Below are 22,861 nucleotides of genomic sequence, written 5' to 3'. Positions count from 1 at the left end.
TGAATATATTTTGGCTCTTTTCATAAATGAAGACTGCTTCTAAAATAAAAATGAATACAAATGTGTGTATATGTGTTTATAGTTTCCTATTTGACAGAAAGATACAGTTCTCATTTCATGGCTACCATATGCTGTGTGTATATGTGTTTATAGTTTCCTATTTGACAGAAAGATACAGTTCTCATTTCATGGCTACCATATGCTGTATTGAAGAAAGCAGTGGACCTTGGATATAGCAATATTTCCAAGAATACGGTGGTTATGAAAACATGATGAAGAACACTAGCTTCAGGATCAGGAGACATGAATTTTATTTCACACTATGCCATCATCTCCTGTTTTAACCTTAAAAATTGCCCTACTTCTACAAGTCATTTACTTAGGTAAATTGGAAGGTGTTTCCAAGTTCTGTGATTCTGCCCAAGCCAATGTGTTTATTGCCATAAACATTGTTCTCTTTGCTTTTACTTCAATTATAGGTAAAATTGGAAGAGTTTTGATACCACATTCCATCTCTCATTCCTGGTAAACAACTTAGGGGATGGCCTTATGGGATGAGACACTTTTGGAATGGATTAATACCATGGGAGCTCTGCTCTGAGTGCTTTGATATTTCGAGATTGATTCTCTACCTATTGAAATGAATGACACTGCCCATAAGAACAATGTAGCAGGTACCTGTTTTTTGGTTAGTCTCTGAACCTTCCAAATATCATACCATACCTCAATTCATTTCTGATCAATTGTGCTAAGATCCATATACAATTACTCCTGATGTCTTTCTGGTTTACCCTGCAACTGTGAGATCCTGTGTTGCTGTCACTTTAGGGTTTTAAACCACTATGTCCTTGAATTTGTAGTGTGGAAACAACCTTTTCTGGTACTGCTCCAGGAACTCCTCTTGTGCAAAATTGTTTTCATGGACTAGTGTCTCTAATTTAGATCTAAACTTGTTTTCCATTCCATGCTACTTTAGGGCTTAAGGCTAGAATAGATGGATGTAAGAGTTTTAAAACAAGCTCTATACCCTGCACTTAGCTTTTTTAAGTAGAAACTGGATCACCACTGAATGAATGATTTCAATTTTTCATGAGGTTGGAAATATGACTTTTTCAGCACATGCTAATTCTGTGAACTGTGGCTTTCATTCCAGAGTTGAGAGACAAATTCGAGAGTTAAATCCACATTCCTTATAACTTATTAGATAATTTCAATCCTCATTCAAGCTGTCATTGTCGTCTACCATCATAAATATTATTTTGGCACTAAAATATTGGAGTGCTTAATCACACTAGGTTGAAGCCTGTAATGGCGGGTTTTTTTTTTTTTCCTCTTTTCTAGGGCCTCACTCATGGCATATGGAGGTTCCCAGGCTAGGGGTCTAATCAGAGCTGTTCTGCCGGCCTACACCAGAGGCACAGGAATGCCAGATCCAAGTCAGGTCTGCGACCTACACCACAGCTCACAGCAACGCAGGATCCTTAACCCACTGAGTGAGGCCAGGGATCAAACCCACAACCTCATGGTTCCTAGTCAGATTTGTTAACCACTGAGCCACAATGAGAACTCCTGTAATAGCATTCTTAAATAATTTTCCTTCATGACACATGCTTCTCACAGTGACTACATTCTCTGGAGCCCATCCAGAGTTATGTTCAATTTATTTTTCTTCTTATTAATGCCAGCATATTTGAATATGGTGAGTAAGTGAGCTTCTATATAGGAATATTCCTGAGTTGAACTGAATTATATTTATTTACAATATAATTTCAAATATTGGTATTTGTTTCTTTATTATAGATTGTTTTAGGCCTTATAATTGGTGGCACTATACAAGTATCATGACTCTTTACTGGTAAAACAACTTTTGAAGATAAGAAACTTGGTCTGGGATTACTGACCTAGCTTCTTTTTCCCCTTGGACAATGGTGCTCTTATCCCACGTGTTGTATTTTCTATTTATAAATTGTGAATATTATTGCCCATTTTTCTTTTCCATAAGTATACTTTGAGATTAAATTTAAAATACTTATAAAGGCATTTTACCATCTTTGAATATATATATATATATATTTTTAGGGCCACACCCATGGCATATGGAGGTTCCCAGGCTAGGGGTCTAATTGGAGCTGTTGTTGCCGGTCTACACCACAGCCACAGCAACACCAGATCCTAGCCGTGTCTGTGACTTACACCACAACTCATGGCAACACCAGATCCTTAACCCACCAAGCAAGGCCAGGAATCCAACCCACAACCTCATGGTTCCTGGTCGGATTCATTTCCGCAGTGACAAGACTGGAACTCCATCTTTGAATATAATTTTAAAATGGAATTATTTCCATCATTATCTTGTACATCTAGTTCCAGAACTGGCACAGGAAAGTTACTTTGAAGATGTAGTGTAATTTTTAATTGGTGTGAAGTGCCAATATTATAATAGGGTTCATAATGACCACCTAGTGTACACCAGAAAATGATATTTAAATATTCTGATGAACTTAATGTTAGGAAATTAAAAATAAAATATTGGGAATCCTTTAGTGGCTCAATGGGTTAAGAACCCAACATTGTCCGTGAGGATGCAGGTTTGACCTCTTTGGGGGGTTAAATGTCTCATGTTGCTGAGGGCTATGGCATAGACCAGCAACTGCTTCTCTGATTCGACCCCTGGCCTGGAACTTCCATATACTTTAGGTGCAGCTGTTAAAAGAAGAAAATATGCATAATGAAAAAATTAAAACCAGATAGTGACCTCCCTAAGTGTTTAATGTATACATTAGTCAATATTAAGATTCCATATTATGTATACTTCTTATCAAAGGCCAAATTTCAGATGTGATTCACTTGCTGTTTTTTTTTTTCTCATATTATTTTGTCCTCATATAGACGTATGGAATAATTCACAATAAAAAATGAATAGAATAAAAGTTCTCTGCATTTCAGTTATGTGAAATAATTGAATTGTTTGCATGATCCACTAATGGTGGTAAAATAGCCCTGAGGTCCAATTAGCCACAGTTAAGAAACTTCACAGCATTTGCCTACAAAAAGAATATATGGTAGTCCTTTTAAGGCTCAAGAGAAAGGCCTTATGCAAAGGTACTATTTATAAATCAACAGAGACACTTATGGTCATTATCATTTTTAATCTTATAACTTTTTTCTTGGTGGACCAACAGCTGCTGGGGGCCCTTTCTGTGGAGCCATGTCAGACAAATTCATAGGTGAGTTTTTTTCCAGGAAATCATATAATCATAGACTCTTGGGTTTAAATGCATCTTACAAATTTATAAAATCACTTCTCATACTCACCAATCTGAGCTTTAAATCCCTTATCTCTTTAGCATGAAGAAAGACGCAAGAACAAGACTATGAAATGAGAAGTAAAAATAGTTGACTTTTCTCTGTCATATATATTTAAATTCATTAGACAAAGAATAAAATTAGTTGGAATTAAATTTTGTAGAATAATTATACAATTTAAATTTGTGTCCAAAATTTTCTCCACTTTACAGTACAACTTAAGTATGTACCTGGAGTTCCCGTTGTGGCTCATTGGTTAACGAATCCAACTAGAAACCATGAGGTTGCGGGTTGGATCCCTGGCCTTGCTCAGTGGGTTAAGGATCCGGCATTGCCCTGAGCTGTGGTGTAGGTTGCAGACATGGCTCAGATCCCGCGTTGCTGTGGCTCTGGCATAGGCCGGTGGCTGCAGCTCCAATTCAACCCCTAGCCTGGGAACCTCCATATGCCGAGGCAGTGGCCCTAGAAAAGGCAAAAAGACCGAAAAAAAAAAAAAAAAAGAATGTACCTATGATATCACACATCTTTTTTAAAAACTCTTGTTAAAAATTACACATTAAGCAAAGAGATACACTGTATTTTAATAATCCATTTCTCTAATGTTGAATATTCCATATCATCTCTAAATTTTCCACAGCTCTTAATAATTGTATTAACATATATTAAATAATGATTTTTCTTCTTCAGGGTTTATTCCTAGAAAGAGTATTGTGGAGTCAAAGAAAAAAGCAGCAGTGAAATTTATTTCCTCATAATTACTTCTAAATGACTTTCAGGAATTATATCTAAATTGTAAGTACAACCTAAGTAAACACTACACTTTTCTATGAAAATTTGGGGGAGTCAAAGTAAGAAAAAAAGTAATCCAATGAGGTTGATGAAGTTTGTTTCCATGTATGTATACAATTTTCATCTTTGAAAATTAAAAAAAAAGTTCTTTACACAATTATCTTTGAAAGAAAAAAAAAACATGTTTTTGCAGGAATACATTTTTTTATATCTCCTTTTCATTGGGAAATCCATGTTCCCAAAATTTCTCAATCTATTAGTAACACAGTAGCCTGTAACCAGGAATGATAGAGGAAGTATACTATGGAAAGATGGGAGAAGTAGGCCTGAGAATGCATGTAGCAGAAATATAAAGGAGTGCGAAAGTCATTGATATCATGGAGGGATGACTTACTGCTATTTCATGATGAAATTTCAGGTATTAAGTGCATTTAACAGGGAGAATCTTCATGACTTTATTTAGACAAACATACATTCATATACATAGTAAGAGTCCTTTAAATATTTGTATAATGACTGAACATGTAGTAGGTACTTATTATAATTAAAAGGCTTTATATGTTTGTGTATACATGTATATATGTATACATGCATAGTGCCTTATCTATCTTACCCAGTAAAATATTATTTTTTGCTTTCCATTAATTTCTATTTTTAGAACTCTGAAAATAAGGATTTCCTTTGCTTGATAGATCCTTGCATATTGAACACCTATGTCAGAGGTTTCTTATCTTTTCATCCAGATCTATGAAAGTGGTAAATGTACTATGTAATGAATATGACTATGTAAAGTTGTATGTGGCACAGAATTTAAAAAATAAACATATTGATTACTAAATATAATACTATCTTGAAAGAACAATGACCCAGTAAAACTCCCTTACCTAGAGGTAATTAGCATTTTCACACTTACCTTTTAAAATGTGTCAGAAAAAAACTAGAACGCCACTTCTTTTCAAATGTTTATTTATGATTTTCTTAAAGTAAAGGGTAATGCTAAACAGAGTATGGGGATGAAAACACTTGAATTCCTCCTAGGTTTAGGGTTTGAAGCAGCATGCATATTCTCACCATGGAGAGTGGCAATTTATAAGCATTTACTTAACATCTAACAAGTTTCAGACCCTGTATACATTATGCCAGGCACTATGGTAAGTGAAGAAACAGTTGAAAAGAGCATATGTGTTTGGGTAGGTACCAGGGAGGGTGTTTCCAACAACATGTACATCTCCCTAAACTGGCTCTTTATGGCAGATATTTACTGACAGTGCCTTTCTTTCCACATTTTAGAGCTGAGGGTTCAGTTGTCAATTCTCTTGAGAGAATAATTCTTACCTGTATGAGGGACCTCTCAGCTCACAAGATACATCTGAGAATCACAGTGTGTAAGCTCTGAAACACAGAGGATGGCTAAGAACCATGGGACACTGAGATGACTTACAAAGTCACTTGAAGTTGGAATCAAGAGAAAAACCCAGATCTCATGCAATAGCACAGTGTTTTCTCAGTAAATAACCACCTGATGTTGCCCTGTAGATGTTTCACGTGTGACAGGTATGAGGTGACTGAAGAGATGTAAGTCATCATGAAGAAAGTAAGAAATATTTTAAAAAAGAACTGGGGGATGACTGCCAAGAACATGCCCTTCACTGACAGTGACTACTATGTTTAGTTCTGAGAAATTGAGACTACAATTATTTTCTGACTAAAGGTATCATTCTTTATTCCTTTGTAGAAAATTCAGGGACCTGGAAGGTGGTCCTTAGTTGAATGGATCTCCCCATGCCTCCCAACAATGTGACTGAATTTGTTCTCTTAGGATTCACACAGAATCCACACTTGCGGAAAATACTCTTCATTGTTTTTTTGTTCATTTTCCTATTTACCTTGCTGGCAAATCTGTCCATTGTCATTACCATCTCCCTCAGCCCCACGCTTTCAGCTCCCATGTACTTCTTTCTCACTTACTTGGCCTTCATGGATGCCGCCTTCTCCTCTGTCACCACCCCCAAAATTACCATTGACCTGTTCTATCAGAGGACAACCATCTCCTGGGGTGGCTGCATGACTCAGCTCTTTTTGGAACACTTTCTGGGAGGATCAGAGATCATTGTTCTCATTGCCATGGCTTATGACCGCTATGTGGCCATCTGCAAGCCTCTGCACTACACAACCATCATGCGCCATGGGCTCTGCCAGCTCCTGGTTGTGGTGGCCTGGGTTGGGGGGATACTCCATGCCACCGTGCAAATTCTCTTTGTATTTGACTTGCCCTTCTGTGGTCCCAAAGTCATTGACCACTTCATGTGTGAATTCTTCTCACTGCTGCAAATTGCCTGCAGTGACAACTACTGGCGTGCAATAGTGATATCAGCTAACAGTGGGGGCATATGTTTGCTCATTTTTTTCATGCTCCTCATCTCCTACATGGTCATTCTGAGATCCCTGAAATCCCATGGCTCTGAAGGAAGACGCAAAGCCCTCTCCACCTGTGGCTCCCACTTTACAGTAGTGGTACTCTTTTTTGTCCCTTGTATCTTCGTCTATGTACGTCCTCTGGTCACCTATCCTGTGGATAAGTTGGTAAGTTTGTTCTATGGAACCTTCACTCCCATGTTAAATCCTATCATTTATACAGTGAGAAACATGGAGGTGAAGAATGCTATGAAATGTTTGTTGAAGAGGAGAGTAACTTGGGTTGTGCCTGATGCCTAGAAATTGATAATTTATATACACAGGGAGGTTGATATCTGTTGTAAATTGTGAAAGAAAGCTAAGAAATCTTGTGGATTGGTGACAGAAATAAAGACCAAAACTAATATTTGTTGATTATTTAACAGTGGCTAGGCATTTATTAGACATTTGATAACATTTAATTTCTAGGCAAGGCTTGAATATTCATGTTCATAACTTCAGAATAGACAATGGATAAACAACTGTATAACCCTAGTTTTATGAGTATAGAGTATATTTTACTCCAGAGTCTTCTACTCCTTTATGAAATTCTTCATTTGTGTTACTTGCATGAAATTGGCTTTTCCAGAGCACCTTGGTCTTAGAACTTCTTCCATTATTGCTGAGTCTACATTAAAACAAAGGATAGAAATTCTTAGTATGTGCATAGAAAAGGGACAGTTGCAAAAGCAATCACAGCTGGTTTTTCATAATGTGAATTTACCAAAAATGAAAAAAGAGTCTCTCATAAAAGTGGAATGAATAATTCACAATCTCTCTCTTTACTTGACATAAAATATAAGCCCCCAAATTTGACATTGCTCTGTATTTGCTCCATTTTTAAAATATTCTATGGCTCACAGCTTTGAATACAAAATAAATGTTTTCATTTTCCATACCATGACTTGAGTCATTCAAAACAAAGATCAATATCTTTTATCAAATTTGAACAAGAAGGCATATGATTTTTTTCCAAAACTACAGCTTTGTAGAGGTGATACATATATTTATATTAACAAATTAATACTTTATTGACTATCGCACATATTCTCCTCTGCTGATTTACTCTTGTAAAAAATGGTAGTTCCATCATTAGCATCCCTCTTTTACAGAAAAGCAAATTAAAGCCAGAAGAGTTTTATTAATTTACTTGCCTGTCACAACACACATAGTTCCTCCATAAAGTGTGCTGGGAAATATTACACTGGAATGCAGCTTCCTTTCAAAGTTTCAGCTACAAAATTGCAACCAAAGTCATTAGAATTCAAACCTATTTACATTATAATGAAACATAATTATATGTGATATATTTAAATTCTATAGATAACAACATTATCTCTACTATTCATAAATCACTTTGAACTTCAGTGAGTTATCAACCATATGTTGTAGAATTATCTCTTGTGTAGCAAGATATTTCATCACTGTAAGTATTTTCCTCTCTTTGAAAGTTCAAGTTATGCCACTTCACATTTACAAAAGATAAATGCTATTATGGTAAAAGTTATTACTATTTTTTTTTAGTAAAGGTAAAAATCCCCTTAAGATTTCTTTCTCACAAGAGAAAATATACACTAACATATACATTCATAAAATCAACGTTGCAAATGTGAACCTTCAGAAAGTGGGGTATACCTGCAATGTGCTTCTTAGTGTGTGGAGAATAGCGGGTGATTTTACATTATTACATCTCCGTTAATCCATGCATCTCTGTTTACTACACTCCAACTCACGTTACATCTCAGAAAATCACTTTTCGTAGTCAGTGGTCAACTTGAGCTATTTCTTCCATAATTTGACCTTACATCAATGCCCCAGAATGGTACTGGGGAGAATAAGTTTACTAGGTTGAGCATGACAATCTCCAAGGAGGTAAGAATATACAATAGTGAAAGAGTCTCTTCAACAAGTGCTGCTAGTATCAATTAAAAAAAAAAAAAAAAACCTAAAATTTGAGAGTGATGTTTTATTTGGTGGGCATTCTGAGGACTCAAGCCTGGGATAGAGCATCTGAGATAATTTAGAGAAAGTGTTATGAAGAGGCAAAGGGAGAACCTGAACATATAGGAGTTTTGCACAAAAGGAGTGGGGAGTCGGAACATCAAGATAATCATTAATAGAAGAAAACCCCCTATCTAAGGAACTTAGGACGTTTCCCTGTTTGGGAAGATGCAGGGGTCTGGGCTCACTGAAATCATTCCTTTGATAGGCACCTCAGCTCTCTGGGTCAGTGTCCTGTGCTTCCTCATCCTGAATCTCCTCAGGGTGCCTCATCCAGTATCTCTATAGCAGGTGACTGCTACATGGCAGGTACTTTTTGTTTCCATTCTCAGGGCTTTCTTTCAAGGTGGCTGTAATGTGGGGGCTTGAGGGCTGTCACATCCTTTGTTTACTCACATGGCCTGCTATATTTTAATTCACAGTCCCTCCCTTTGGGCCCCAAACTCAACCAATACCTGGCAGACATTTCATGAACAGTTTATGTCCTGTGTCACTAGGAAATTCATCCCAGATCAGGTGAAATAGATACTGTTGGTGTACCATGCCCAGGGATAATTTATGGATTAAGCCCTGCTGAGAATTTATAATTTTCTGGATCCTTGTCTTACCAGTCCAACTGATGCAGGAAATATCTTCCCTTCTTCCTCTCTCTCATACCTAGAATCACACCATTACAACCATTCCCTAAGAGGCATAAATGTGATATATTTAGTCAAGATGTTCAGACATGTTCAGTTTTATTGAAGTTTGGGATACACATTCATTTAGGTAAGAGAAAACATCTTATAAAATAGACAGGATATAATCATATAGCTAGCAACATTGCCTAGGTCATAGCACAGCAGAGAAACACAAAGCAAAACAATTTGAAAAGCAATGAAATTAAATTAATGATTAATGTAATGATTTATAATCTGGTAGCAATAAACCATCAAATCCACTGGATGCGTAGCTGGAGAAGCCACATTCTGGACAGATCAGCTAGAGAGAAATAAGATGGTTCATCTTTGTTCACATAGGTTTACTTTATCAACTGGTTCTATGTCATAGCATAGAAGGAACCCTTTTTAGGAAAAGAAATACCAAAGTCCAGTGTATTTCCCTAAAAATGCCAGAAAGCTATAATTGATATTTATGAGTTCCTTCAGTCCCCTGTAATTAAACAATGTTGATCTGGATGAAGTCTTCAGGTTTTCCATTAGAATTTTGCCATATGTTATTCAGTGCAGTGATACTGTCTAAACAAAGGCTATCAGAAACTTGAATTTCTCAAAAAGTTCCCTTTATGCATTTTCTTAAAGATCTTCATTTTATGAGAGCATTAATGTAAAATAAAGATTGCCTGTAAAGGAAAAAACTTGAAATGGCATGGTTAAGCATTTAAATACAATGTAATTGGTATGAAAGTGGGATATTTCTGTGATATGTTGCATTATAAGATAGAACAAGGATTATGACTAATATCATTGTATCAGGGCATGTCACATCTTAGGACTTTTACATACATCGTTAAATATCTATGATAAACATGTTTATACAGTATAACAAATATTTATCCCCAATCACTTGACAGTGTTACTCAAGTAATTTACCATTCCATAGCAGCCTAATTAGTTTAATACTCCCCTCTGAGATGTCTCAGTGTTCCTGTGAAGTACCCTAGAGGTTGGTGGAGGCTAAAAGAACTTAAGTTAGATATTGAGATTTCAGAAACTTTTAAAAATATCCAAAAGTTTTTAAAGCAAACAAGATCACATGTCACTGGGCAAACAATACCTGTTTGTCAAACCAAATTGTCAATAAATAAATCCAAATTAAAAAAAAAACAAATACAGATCATTGAGGGCACAGAAACCCACATAAGAAGAGAATCAAAAGGGCAGAGGAGTGAGACATGGTGCTCACCTTCACCCACAAACACATCGAAAAATCCCAGCTTCATGTAGAACAATTCTCAAGGAACATCTATGGAACACTGACAGAAAACCTTGAAACTCTACAAAGGGCAAGAAACCCTCCACATAACTGGGTAGAACAAAAGGAAAAAAAAAATAGAGAGAGAGAAAAAGAATCAGGACAGAACTAGAACCATTTTGAGGGAGCTGTTAAAGAGGAAAAGCACCCAAACCTGGGAAAGACACTTAACTGATCAGGAGATCAGCTGTGACAGAGGGACCTCCAAATGTCCCTGCAGAGAAAACTCATCAGCTGGACTGAGGAGGGCAAAGCAGAGTGAGAGCTGCACAGATCATCTGCACCACTGCTCTGGACACCACAGCCTGAGAAGCTCAGGAGGGGGCTGGATGGGGAGATCAGGCTTGGAGTCTGTTTGGGGAGAAGACTAGGGTTGGCTCTGTGGAGACAGCTTGAAAGGCTAGGGAGAAGTGTCCATTGGCTGGGGAGCTGAGGGAACCTTGGAAGAGGTCTGGACCCACAGGAGAAGCAAGGCACCATTGCTGGGGAGGGCCAGAGGAGGAGGGGCCGGCCACCATAGAAATAGTTTCACTGCATACACATGGATTCTCAGACAGTGGGGCACCTCTGGGGCAGGATAAAGTGGCCAGGAGCCACTTGCACAGGACATGGCAACAGGGCAATTCTTGTGTGGGCTAAGAGCAGTGAGGGAGGAGACTAAGGGCAATGCAGTTATATTTTATTTGGTAGATAATACTGAGGTCTAAAGTTCAGGACACAGCCTTTCAAATAATTCTGAGAGACTACTCTGAGGAGACAAAGGGGTAGGTGCTAGAATACATGGATTTTTCTGACAAAAGACCAGATAATTGGAATCAAAAGATTATTGTTAAGTAAAGAAAAGTATATCTCAAATTAAGGAATTAATCCCTTTTCTATGTATGGGAAGATGGAGCATCTGAGCTCCTTGTACTCATTCCTTGCGTATGCACCTGAGCTGTGTGGGACCAGTATGCTGGGTTCTCTCATCTTGTGTCTCCTCAGGGTGCACCTCTGGGGCTGGCTGCAGTGGTGGGCATTGCTTCCATATTGAGTTCCCTCAAAGCTCACTGTCCAGGTATCTGTAATATAATGCTTGATGGCTGCCATATCCTTTATTTACTGATATGGCAGTCAATATTTCTTATTCATCAGTCTAAAGGAAAATGCCATGCACCACTCTTCATGTTTTTCAATAAGAAATGCATAATGAATTTACAAATACCTACAAAACTGGCTGTGTCTGCAATGGTCAGGGAAATCAATCAAACTTTCAGTAGATTGCTGTCCTTATGGTCCTTATGGTAGATTGCTGTGTCTGATACATGATCTCTGCACTATATGACCATCATGAACCAGGACACGTGATGCCTCCTGGTGGAGGTGGGTTTTCTGTGATTGATTGGACAGATCCTTGTCCCTTCCTGGCTTCCACGCTGTGGTTCAGACATCGTGGATCCCTTCATATGTGACATTTTCCCCCAACACAGATACCAGCATTGACTCTTACCTTGTTCAAGTGTTGGTTGCTGCAATGGTGATCACTTTTGTAATGTGGTTGGTATCCAGCGTGTTCATCCTGTGTGTCTTTGGGACTCACAGCTGTGCAGGGAGGAAAAAGTCCTGTCTACCTGTAGCTCCCTTATCACAATTTGTCTTGTTTTTTGTGCCTGTATTTTTATGATTCTGTGACATTCTGTGCATCATAAAAAGACATTCTGTACTTTTTCCCATGGATAAAGCCATAGCAGGGTTCACTATTAGTGTTACTCCCATGTTACCCCCTGTTCCTTATACAGTAAAGAATACAGAGGGCAAAAACACAACTAGTATATTCATAAACCTATTCCTATCACATAAACCTAGGAATGTGATTTCAGATATTAAATGGCCCAAAATGAATATTTTATTTCTATCATGATCTTTAAATTTTCATATCTTATTACTCTAAATTTCTTTTCATACCTCTCGCTTAACACTAAAAGCACCTAAAAGATGTTATGGTTATCCCTGGTCCACATATGTGGAGGAGTGAAGTTCAAAGAGGTTAAATAACACACTCAATATCAGAGTCAGAGCTAGTATTCCGATCTTCATCATTCTAAAACCAAATCTGATTCTCTTTCAATAGTTTCAATGTTGTCAGAGAAAAGACCTTTCCCTCAGAACTTCTCTTATTTTGTAGCAATGGAAAATTTTCCTTTCAGGGAGTTCTCTTTGTGGGTCAGTCAGTTATGAAGTGGACTAGGATCCATGAGGTTGCATGTTCTATCCCTGTCTTTGCTCAGTGGTTTCAGTATCCAGCATTGCCATGAATGGTATGTAGTTCACAGATGGGGCACAGATCCCACCTTGCTATGGCCTAGACTGTCAGCCACAGCTCACATTCGACCCTCAGCCTGTGAACATCTATATGCCGCAGGTTCAGTCCTAAAACCATACAAACAAACAAACAAAAATTCTTTCTAATTACATGGTTATATACTGTGCCTATATATAAAATCAGTGGGTTCTCAGAAAGCTATTTGGCCAACTGGTATCTAAGATGCTGTGGAATATGAAATAGAAAGAAGATTCTTGCCAGAGCACTCTTGACCCATAACTGATACAACTAATCAAAGGTTATTGGAGTTCTTATTCTGTTGGCAAGTGCTGTAAGTGAATATAAAATTTAATTTATTTAAACTGATGTGAAAATTATGAATGGTTCTGAAATGGTTAAAACAACATTATAAAATTAAGATTTTGTTTTCTTAATTTATAGAAATAAATGGTGTAAGAGAATCCCTAATTAGATCATATGACCTGTAAATCACTTTGAGACCAAATATTCTTAATCTACATCCTGTGATCTTTGGATTGATCCATAGACTCTTTTGGTGCTTGCATTTGATTATAGCTTTTTATGAAAATATTATTGTTTATATGCCATAAGCAGTGGTAATTTTTCAGATTAACAGTAATTACTAGTGTTTATGCTTGGGTTTTCTTCAGAAGCACACTGTAAAATATATCTGTAAAATAATTTCTCTAATTAACATTTAGCTTTCCACTTAGTTCCTTGAATCTGGAATCCTCTTTTAAAACTGAGATGAATTATAAGAAATATGTACATTTAAAAAAAAATGAATGATTTCTCCACAGTTGACCAAAGAAAGGATTTCTCAAATAAACCAATGCCTAACTTCAAAGATTTTGTTGTGAATTAATTGTAGCTATTTTCATAAATGAAAAGTGCTTCTAAAATAAAAATAAATTCAAATGTGTGTATATGTCGTAGATGTGTTTTCAGTTTCCTCTTTTGACAGAAAGATCCAGCTCCCATTTCATGGCTACAATATGCTTTCTTCAGGAAATCAGTGGACCTTGGATATAGCAATATTTCCAAGCATACGGTGGTTATGAAAACATGATGAAGAACACTAGCTTCAGGATCAGGAGACATGAATTTTATTTCACACTATGCCATCATCTCCTGTTTTAACCTTAAAAATTGCCCTACTTCTACAAGTAATTTACTTAGGTAAATTGGAAGGTGTTTCTAAGTTCTGTGATTCTGCTCAAGCCAATGTGTTTATTGCCACATTATTGTTCTATTTGCTTTTACTTCAATTATAGGTAAAATCCAAAGAGTTTTGAGACCTCATTCCACCTCTTCTTCCTGGTAAACAACTTAAGTGGTGACCTTATGGGATGAAAGATGTTTGGAATGAATTAATACAATGGGATCTCTGCTCTTGAGGGCTTTGTTATTTTGAGACTGTTTCTCTACCTATTGAAATGTATGAAACCGCCCATAAGATCAATGTAGCAAGTACTTGTTTTTTGCTAATTAATCTCTGAGCTTTCCAAATATCACACCATTCCTCAGTTAGCTTCTGATCAACTGTGCCAAGATCCATTTAAAATTTCTCCTGCTTTCTTTCTGGTTTACTCTTCAAGTGTGAGATCCTGTGTTGCTGTCCCTTTAGGATTTTAAACCACTCTGTCCTTGCATTTGTATTCTGGGAACTGCCTTTTCTGGTATTACTCCAGGAACTTCTCTTGTGAAAATTGTTTTCATGGACAACAATTTAGATCTAAACTTGACTTGTTTTCCATTCCATGCTACTTTAGGGCTTAGGGCTAGACTAGGTGGGTGTAAGCATTCTAAAACAAGCTGTATAAGCAGCACTGTAGTTATTTAAGTAGAGACTGGATTGCCACCTAACAAATGTATTTCAATCTTTTGTGAGGTTTGGAATGATGATTTTTTTTTTCCAGTACATGCTAAGTCTCTGAAGTGTGGCTTTCATTCCAGAGCTGAGAGGCAAGTTCAAGATATTTCCAGGATGACACTAAGTTAACTTCACTTTCCTTATAACTTATTAAATAGTCTCAAATCCTCATTCAAACTGTCATTTTCATGTACCAACACAAATGTTATTTTGGCCCTAACACATTGCAATGTTTAATCAAGCTAGGTTGAACCCCATGATAGCTTTCTTAAAGTATTTTCATTCATGACACTTGCTGCCCACAGTGAATACTTTCTCTAGAGCCCATCCAGAGTTATGTACAATTTATTTCTCTTCTTACTAATGTAAGCATATTGGAATGTGGAGAGGAAGTGAAAAAATATATATAGAAATATTCCTGAGTTGAACTGAATTGTGTTTATTTACAAAATAATTTTAAATATTGGTGTATATTTCTTTAATGTAGAATTGTTTTAGGCCTTGCAGTTGGTGGCACTATAAGAGTATCATGACAATTTAGTTGTATACCAACAATTTGAAGATCAAAAACCTGGCCCATGATTTAGTGACCTAGCTTCTTACTTCCCCTTGAAAATGATGCTCTCATTCCCTATGTTGTATTTTCTAGTTATAAGCTATGGATATTGTTGCCAATTTTTTTACATAAGTATACTTTGAGATTAAATTTAAATGGCAAATAAAGGCATTTTACCATCTTTGAATATAATTTAAAAGTGGAATTATTTCCACCATTATCTTCTTCATCTAATTCCAGAATTGGCACTGGAAACAACTACTCTGAAGATGTAGTGTAATTTTTACTTGATGTGAAGTGCCAATATTATAATAGGGTTCATAAGGACGACCTAGTGCACATCAGAAAATGATATTAAAATATTATGTTGAGCATGAATGGTAATTAAAAATAAAATATTGGAGTTCCTTTTGTGGCTCAGTGGTTTAAGAACCCAACATAGTATCTGTGAGGATGCAGGTTTGATCCCTGGCCTTGCTTAAATGGTTAAGGATCTGGCATTGCCACCAACTGTGGCAAAGACCATCATGATATGGCTTACTGGCAGCTGTACCTCTGATTCAACCCTGGCCCCGTGAACTTCCGTATGCCAAGTGTGAGTCCATAAAATAACATTTATCATGAAAGAAAATTAAGTCAGATAGTTACCTACCTAACTGTTTAATTTATACAATCATCAATATTCAGACTTCATATTATGCTCATTTCTTATCGAATACCATATTTCAGAGGTAGGCAAATTGCTGTTTTTTTTTTTTCTTTCTCTCATCATAGTATTTCAGCCTCATTTAGCCTTAAGGAAGAGTTCAAAATTAAAGATGAATAGAAAAAGCACTCCTCTGCTTTTCAGTTTCTATGAAATTATTGGGTTGTTGGCATGATCGGCTAATGGTGGTAAAATAACCCTGAGGTCCAATTAGCCACAGTTAAGAAACGTCATGGAATTTGCCTACAAAGAGCCTATGTGGTAGCAATATAAGGCTCAAGAGAAAGGCCTTATGCAAAGATACTGTTTATAAATCAGCGACACTTACTATCATTATCATTTTCACTCTTAACAGCTTCTTTCTTGTTGAACCAACAGCTGCTGGGGGCCCTTTCCATGGAGCTGTGTCAGACAAATTCATAGGTGAGATTTTTTTCCAGGAAATCATATAATCATAGACTCTTGAGTTTAAATGCTTCTTACAAATTTATAAAATCACTTCTCATGCTCACAAGTCTGAGCTTTAAATCCCTTATCCAGGATGTGAAACATGAAGAAAGATAGACACAAGTAGAAGATTATGAATTGAGAAGTAAAGCTATTTGGATTATTTTTCTCTGTCATATATACTTAAATTCATTAGAAGAAAAATAAAATTGGTTGGAAATAAATAATGTAGAATAATTATACAATTCAAATTTGCATACAAAATTTTTTCCAGTTTACTGTACAACCTAAGAATGATCCTATGATGTCATACGTTTTGTTTTAAAAACACTTTTGTTAAAAAGTACACATTAATCAAAGAGATTCACTATATTTTTATTCCATTTCTCCAAAGTTGAACATTCCTTGTCATTTCTAAATTTTCCACAGCTCTTAATAATTGTATTAACATATATGAAAATAATGATTTTTCTCCTTTAGAAATGTTTTCCTTTTAGGTTTGTTCCTAGAAAGAGTATTGTGGAGCCAAAGAAAAAAGAAGCAGTGATTTTTATTTCTTCACAGTTATTTCTAAATCGCTTTCAGTAATTATATTTAATTCTTGTTTTATTAACACAATACACTTCTCTGAAATGCTGGGGAGTCCATCTCAGAATAAAGGAACACAATGAAGTTGCTGCACTTTGTTTCCATGTATGTATAAAATTTCATCTCAGAAAATTAAAAAAATAAAGATCTTTACTCAATTAACTTTGAAAGGAAAAAAAGCATGCTTTTTATAGGAATACATTTTTATGTTCATAGTTTTCTTCCCCCCTCATTGGGAAATCTATGTCTCCAAATTTCTCAATCTATTAGTAACACAGTCACCTACAACCAGGAATAATGGAGGAAGGATGCTATGGGAAGATGGAGAAGAAGGCATGAGAATGCATGTGTCAGAAATATAAAGGAGTGGGAAGTTCATTCACATTGTGGATAGATGGCTTGCTGCTCTTTGGTAATGAAATTTCAGGCATTAAGGGCATTTAACAGGGAGGTACTTCATGATTTTGTGGAAACAAACATACATTCACATACATAGAGTCCAATAAATCTTTGTATTTGTATAGTGAGTGAACTTCTCATAGGTACTTACAATAAATAGAAGACTTTATGTATGTTTTTGTGTACATGTATATAAGTATATACACATCGTGTGTAATGTATCTTACCTAGTAGACTATTTCTCTTTGCTTTTCACATTAAATTTCTATTTTTAGAACTTTGAAAATAAGGATTTCCTTTGCTTGATAGGTCATTGCTTATTGAACACCTATGCAAGAACTTTGTTTTCTTTTAATCCTAATCTATGGAAGTGGTAGTTTACTGAATATGACCTTGTTAAGTTGTATGTGGCAGAGAACTTTAAAGAATAAACACATTGATTAATAAATATAATATCATGAAAGTCAAATGACCCAGTAACACTCTCTTACCTAGAGGCAATTAATGTTTTCACACTTAACCTATAAAATGTTTCAGGAAAAAACTGGAATGCCACTTCTTCTAAAATGTTTATATCTGTTTTTCATAGAGAGGAGTGCTAAGCAGAGTAGGGGGGTGAAAATACTTGAATTCCTCCTAGGTTTATTGTCTGGAGAAGCATGCATGTTCTCACCCATGGAGAATGGCAATTCATAAGCATTTACTTAACATCTAACAGGTTTCAGATCCTGTAAACATTATTCCAGGCACTATGGCAAGTGAGGATACAGTTGAATATCATATATGTTCGGGTAGGTACCAGGAAGGGTGTCGCCAACAACATATACATCTCCCTAAACTGGCTGTTTATGGCAGATAATTATTGATGATGCTTGTCTTTCTACATTTGAGAGTTGAGGGTTTATATAATTCTCATGGAAGAGAGAATAAGTCTTACCTGTATAGCAGAACTCTCAGCTTATACAATATAACTGAGAATTATAAAGTGTAAGCTCTCACACACAGAGGAGGGCTCAGAATTGTGGGACACTGAGATGACTTACAAAGTCATCTGGAGATAGAACCAAGAGGAAAAGCCAGATCTCTCAAAGATTGCACAGTGTTTTCTCAGTAAATTACTCACCCAGTGTTGCCCTATAGATGTTTCACAGGTGACAGACTTTAGGTTTCTGAAGAGATATAAATTATCATGGAGAACATAAGAAAGAATTGAAACAAGAACTGGGGCAAGATTTCCAGAAACAGGCTCTTCACTGACAGTGACTACTCTATTTTAGTTTTGAAAAACTGAGACTATAATTCTTTTCTGACTAATACATATCATCCTTTATTCCTTTGTAGAAAATTCAGGGACCTGGAAGGTGGTCCTTAGTTGAATGGATCTCCCCATGCCTCCCAACAATGTGACTGAATTTGTTCTCTTGGGATTCACACAGAATCCACACTTGCGGAAAATATTCTTCATTGTTTTTTTGTTCATTTTCCTGTTTACCCTGCTGTCAAATATGTTTATTGTCATTATCATTTCCCTCAGCCCCACACTTTCAGCTCCCATGTATTTTTTTCTCACTTACTTGGCCTTCATCGATACTTCCTTATCTTCTGTCACCACCCCCAAAATTACCATTGACCTGCTCTATCAGAGGACAACCGTCTCCTGGGGTGGCTGCCTGACTCAGCTCTTTTTGGAACACTTCCTGGGAGGATCAGAGATCATTGTCCTCATTGCCATGGCTTATGACCGCTATGTGGCCATCTGCAAGCCTCTGCACTACACAACCATCATGCGCCATGGGCTCTGCCAGCTCCTGGTAGTGGTGGCCTGGATCGGAGGGATACTCCACGGCACTGTGCAGATTCTTTTTGTCCTTGACTTGCCCTTCTGTGGTCCCAATATTATTAACCACTTCATGTGTGATTTCTTCTCACTGTTCGAACTTGCCTGCAGTGACACTTACTGGCGTGCAATAGTGGTATCAGCTAACAGTGGGGGAATGTGCTTGCTCATTTTTTTCATGCTCCTCATCTCCTACATGGTCATTCTGAGCTCCCTGAAATCCCATGGCTCTGAAGGAAGACGCAAAGCCCTCTCCACCTGTGGCTCCCACTTTACAGTAGTGGTACTCTTTTTTGTCCCTTGTATATTCATCTATGTACGTCCTGTGGCCACCTACCCCGTGGATAAGTTGGTGAGTTTGTTCTATGGAACCTTCACTCCCATGTTAAATCCTATCATTTATACAGTGAGAAACACAGAGGTGAAGAATGCCATGAAGGGTTTGTTGAAGAGGAGAGTAACTTGGGTTGTGCCTGGTGCCTAGAAATTGACAATTTATGTACATAAGGAGGTTGATATCTGTTGTAAATTATAAAAGAAAACTAAGAAATCTTGTGGATTGGTGACAGAAATAAAGACCAAAACTAATATTTGTTGATTATTTAATAGTGGCTAGGCATTTATTAGGCACTTGATAATATTTAATAGCCTTAGCAAGGCTTGAATGTTCATGTTCATAACTTCAGAATAGATAATGCATAAAAAACAATATAACTCTAGTTTTATGAGTAGAGAGTATTTTTTACTCCAGAGTCTTATACTACTTTTTAAAATCCTTCATTGTGTGACTTTGATGAAACTGACTTTTCCAGTGCACCTTGGTCTCAAAGTTTCTTCTGTTTTTGCTAGGCCCATATTAAAGTAAATAAGTGATAGAATTTCTTAGTACGTGCCTGGGAAACGAAGAGTTGCAAAAAGGAATCACAGCATGTTTTTTGTAATATGAATTCACCAAAAGTGAAAAGAGAGTCACTCATAAAAGTGGAATGAATAATTCACAATCTCTTTCTTTACTTGGCATAAAATATAAGCCAGAAAATTTGAAATTACTTTAAATTTGCTCTATATACTTAAATATCCTGTGGCTCACAGCTTTGAATATAAAATAAGGTTTTCATTTTCCATACCATGACTTGAGTCATTTGCAACAAGGCTAAGCATCCTTTATCAAATTTGAACAAAAAGGCATATGATTAGTTCCAAAGCTATTGTTCTGTAGGTCTGATAACATATTTACATTAATTAATTAATGCTTTATTGACTATCAGACATATTCACTGCATTTGATTTACACATGAAAAATTCGTAGTTCCTTTTTTAGCATCCCCTTTTTACAGAAAAGCAAATTAAAGCCAAAGGAGTTTTACTAATTAACTTGCCTCTCATATCACACATGCTTCCTCCATAAAGTATGCTAGAAAATATCACAGTGGAATGCAGCTTGCTTTCAAAATTTCAGATACAAACTTCCAACCAAAGTCTTTAAGACTCAAAACTATTTTCTTTATAATGAAACATGATTATCTGATGTATAAGTCTATAGATAAAAAATTATCTGCAGTTTTAATAATTCACTTTGAACCACAAGGAGATATCATCCATAGTTGTAAAATTATGTCATGTGTAGCAGTATATTACAGTGCTGTATTTTCCTCTCTTTGAAAGTTCAAGTTCTGCCATTTCACTTTTACAAAAGACCAACACTAGTATAGCAGCAGTTTTTTGTTGTTGTTGTTGTTATTGCTGTTTTTGTAAAAGCAAAAATCCACTTTAGATTTCTTTCTCATAAGTGAAAATATGCACTAATATAGACCTTCATCAAACTTAAATGACCAAAGTGAACCTTCAGAAAGTGGGAGATACCCGCAATGTGCTTCTAAATATGTGGAGAATACCAGAAGATTCTCCATTATTGCATCTCTGTTAATCCATGCCTCTCTGACTACAACCCTCCAACTTATGTTACTTCACTCAGAAGCACTTTCTCCAAGTCAGTGGTCAACCTCAGCTATTTCTTCCATAATTTGAACATACATCAATGCACCAGAATAGTACTGTTGAGAATGTGCTTGCTAGGTTGTACATGGCTGTCTCTGAGGAGGCAAGAATATACAATAGATAAGAGAGTTTATTCAACAAGTGGTTTTAGTATCACCCCCCCTCAAAAAAAGAACAACCTAAAAATTGAGAGTTATATTATTTTTGTGGACATTCTGAGGACTTAAGCCTAGGATAGAACATCTCAGATATAGCAGAGAAAGTGTTATGAAGAGGCAAGGAGAAGAGCCAAAATATATGGGAGTTTTTGCATTAAAGGAATGGGTAGTCAGAATATCAAGATTACTATTATTAAAAGAAAACTTCATAAATCAAGTTAGAGAATGGAGAACTTTTCCACATATGGGAAGATGCAGCATCTGGGTGCACTGCTCATTCCTTGGATAGGCATCTCAGCCTCTGGGTCAGTATCCAGTGCTTTCTCATCCTGAATCTCCTCAGGGTGCCCCATACAGGATCTCTGCGTCAGGTGACTGCTAAATGGTTGGTACTTTCTGTTTCCATCCTGTGTTCCCTCAGGGCTTACCATCAAGGTGGCTGTAATGTGGTGGTTGATGGCTGCCACATCATTTGTTTATTCACATGGCAGGCAATATTTTAGTTCACAAAAGTCAACCAACATCTGGCAGACATTTCATGAACAATTTTTGTCCTACAGCAATAGGAAATTCATCCCAGATCAGGTGAAATAGATACTGTTGTTGTGCCATTCCTGGTGATAATTTATGGATTAGACCCTGTTGAGAAGTTAAAATTCTCTGGGTCCTCTGTCTTACCAGTCTAATTGATGCAGGAAATATTTTCCCTTCTCTGGATCCTCTGTCTTACCAGTCTAATTGATGCAGGAAATATTTTCCCTTCCTTCCCATACCTAGAATCACACTATTACAATTATCCTCTAAGAGTCATAAATGTGATCTATTTAGTCAAGATGTTCAGACATGTTCAATTTTATTGGAGTCTTGGATACACATTGGTTTATGTAAGAGAAAACATCTTATAAAACAGACAAGATATAAGTCATGCAGCTGGTAACATTGGCAATGTCATAGCACAATAGGGAGACACAAAGAAAATGTTTTGGAAACAAATTAAATTAAATTAATGCAACAAGTTATAATCAGGTTGCAATAAACCATCAAATCCACAGGAGACCTAGCTGGAGAAGCCACATTCTGGACAGCTCAGGTAGAGAGAATAGGACGGTTCATCTTTTTTTCACATAGGTTTACTTTATCAACTTGTTTTGGGACATAGCACAAAAGGAAACTTTTTCTGGAAAACAAAGATCAGTGTATTTCCCCCCAAAATCATCAAGTTATAAATGATATTTATGAGTTCCTTCAAACCCTTGTAATTAACATTGAACATGATAAAGTCTTCAGGTTTTCCATTATAGTTTTGCCTTATGTGACTTGGCTCAGTGATATTACCTAAATAAAGGCCACCAGAACCTTGAATTTGTCAAAAAGTTCCTTTTACAAATTTTCTTGAAGATCTTCATTTTATGAAAGCCTTAATGTAAAATAAAGATTGCCCATAAAGGACAA

General features: G+C 36.5%; 2 protein-coding genes across 2 annotated transcripts; both read left to right on the top strand.

Moving 5' to 3' along the window:
* Positions 1 to 5,877: 5,877 nt before the first annotated feature.
* Positions 5,878 to 6,810, top strand: LOC100524015 (olfactory receptor 4C3D-like). Its single transcript, XM_003124208.4, has one exon. The coding sequence runs from the start codon at positions 5,878 to 5,880 to the stop codon at positions 6,808 to 6,810; it is 933 nt and encodes a 310-aa protein (XP_003124256.4).
* An 11,994-nt stretch (positions 6,811 to 18,804) lies between these two features.
* Positions 18,805 to 19,737, top strand: LOC100524192 (olfactory receptor 4C3D-like). Its single transcript, XM_003124209.4, has one exon. It carries the CDS (start codon positions 18,805 to 18,807, stop codon positions 19,735 to 19,737), a length of 933 nt encoding a protein of 310 aa, XP_003124257.4.
* Positions 19,738 to 22,861: the final 3,124 nt, after the last annotated feature.

The sequence above is a fragment of the Sus scrofa genome, chromosome 2 (assembly GCF_054392235.1).
Source record: "Sus scrofa isolate SSC_HxYL_T2T_F1_AM1 chromosome 2, Sscrofa_HxYL_maternal_Yorkshire_Landrace_v2.0, whole genome shotgun sequence".
Lineage (NCBI taxonomy): Eukaryota > Metazoa > Chordata > Mammalia > Artiodactyla > Suidae > Sus > Sus scrofa.
The sequence above is the reverse complement of the archived record's forward strand: the minus strand, read 5'-3'. Positions and strand labels throughout refer to the sequence as shown.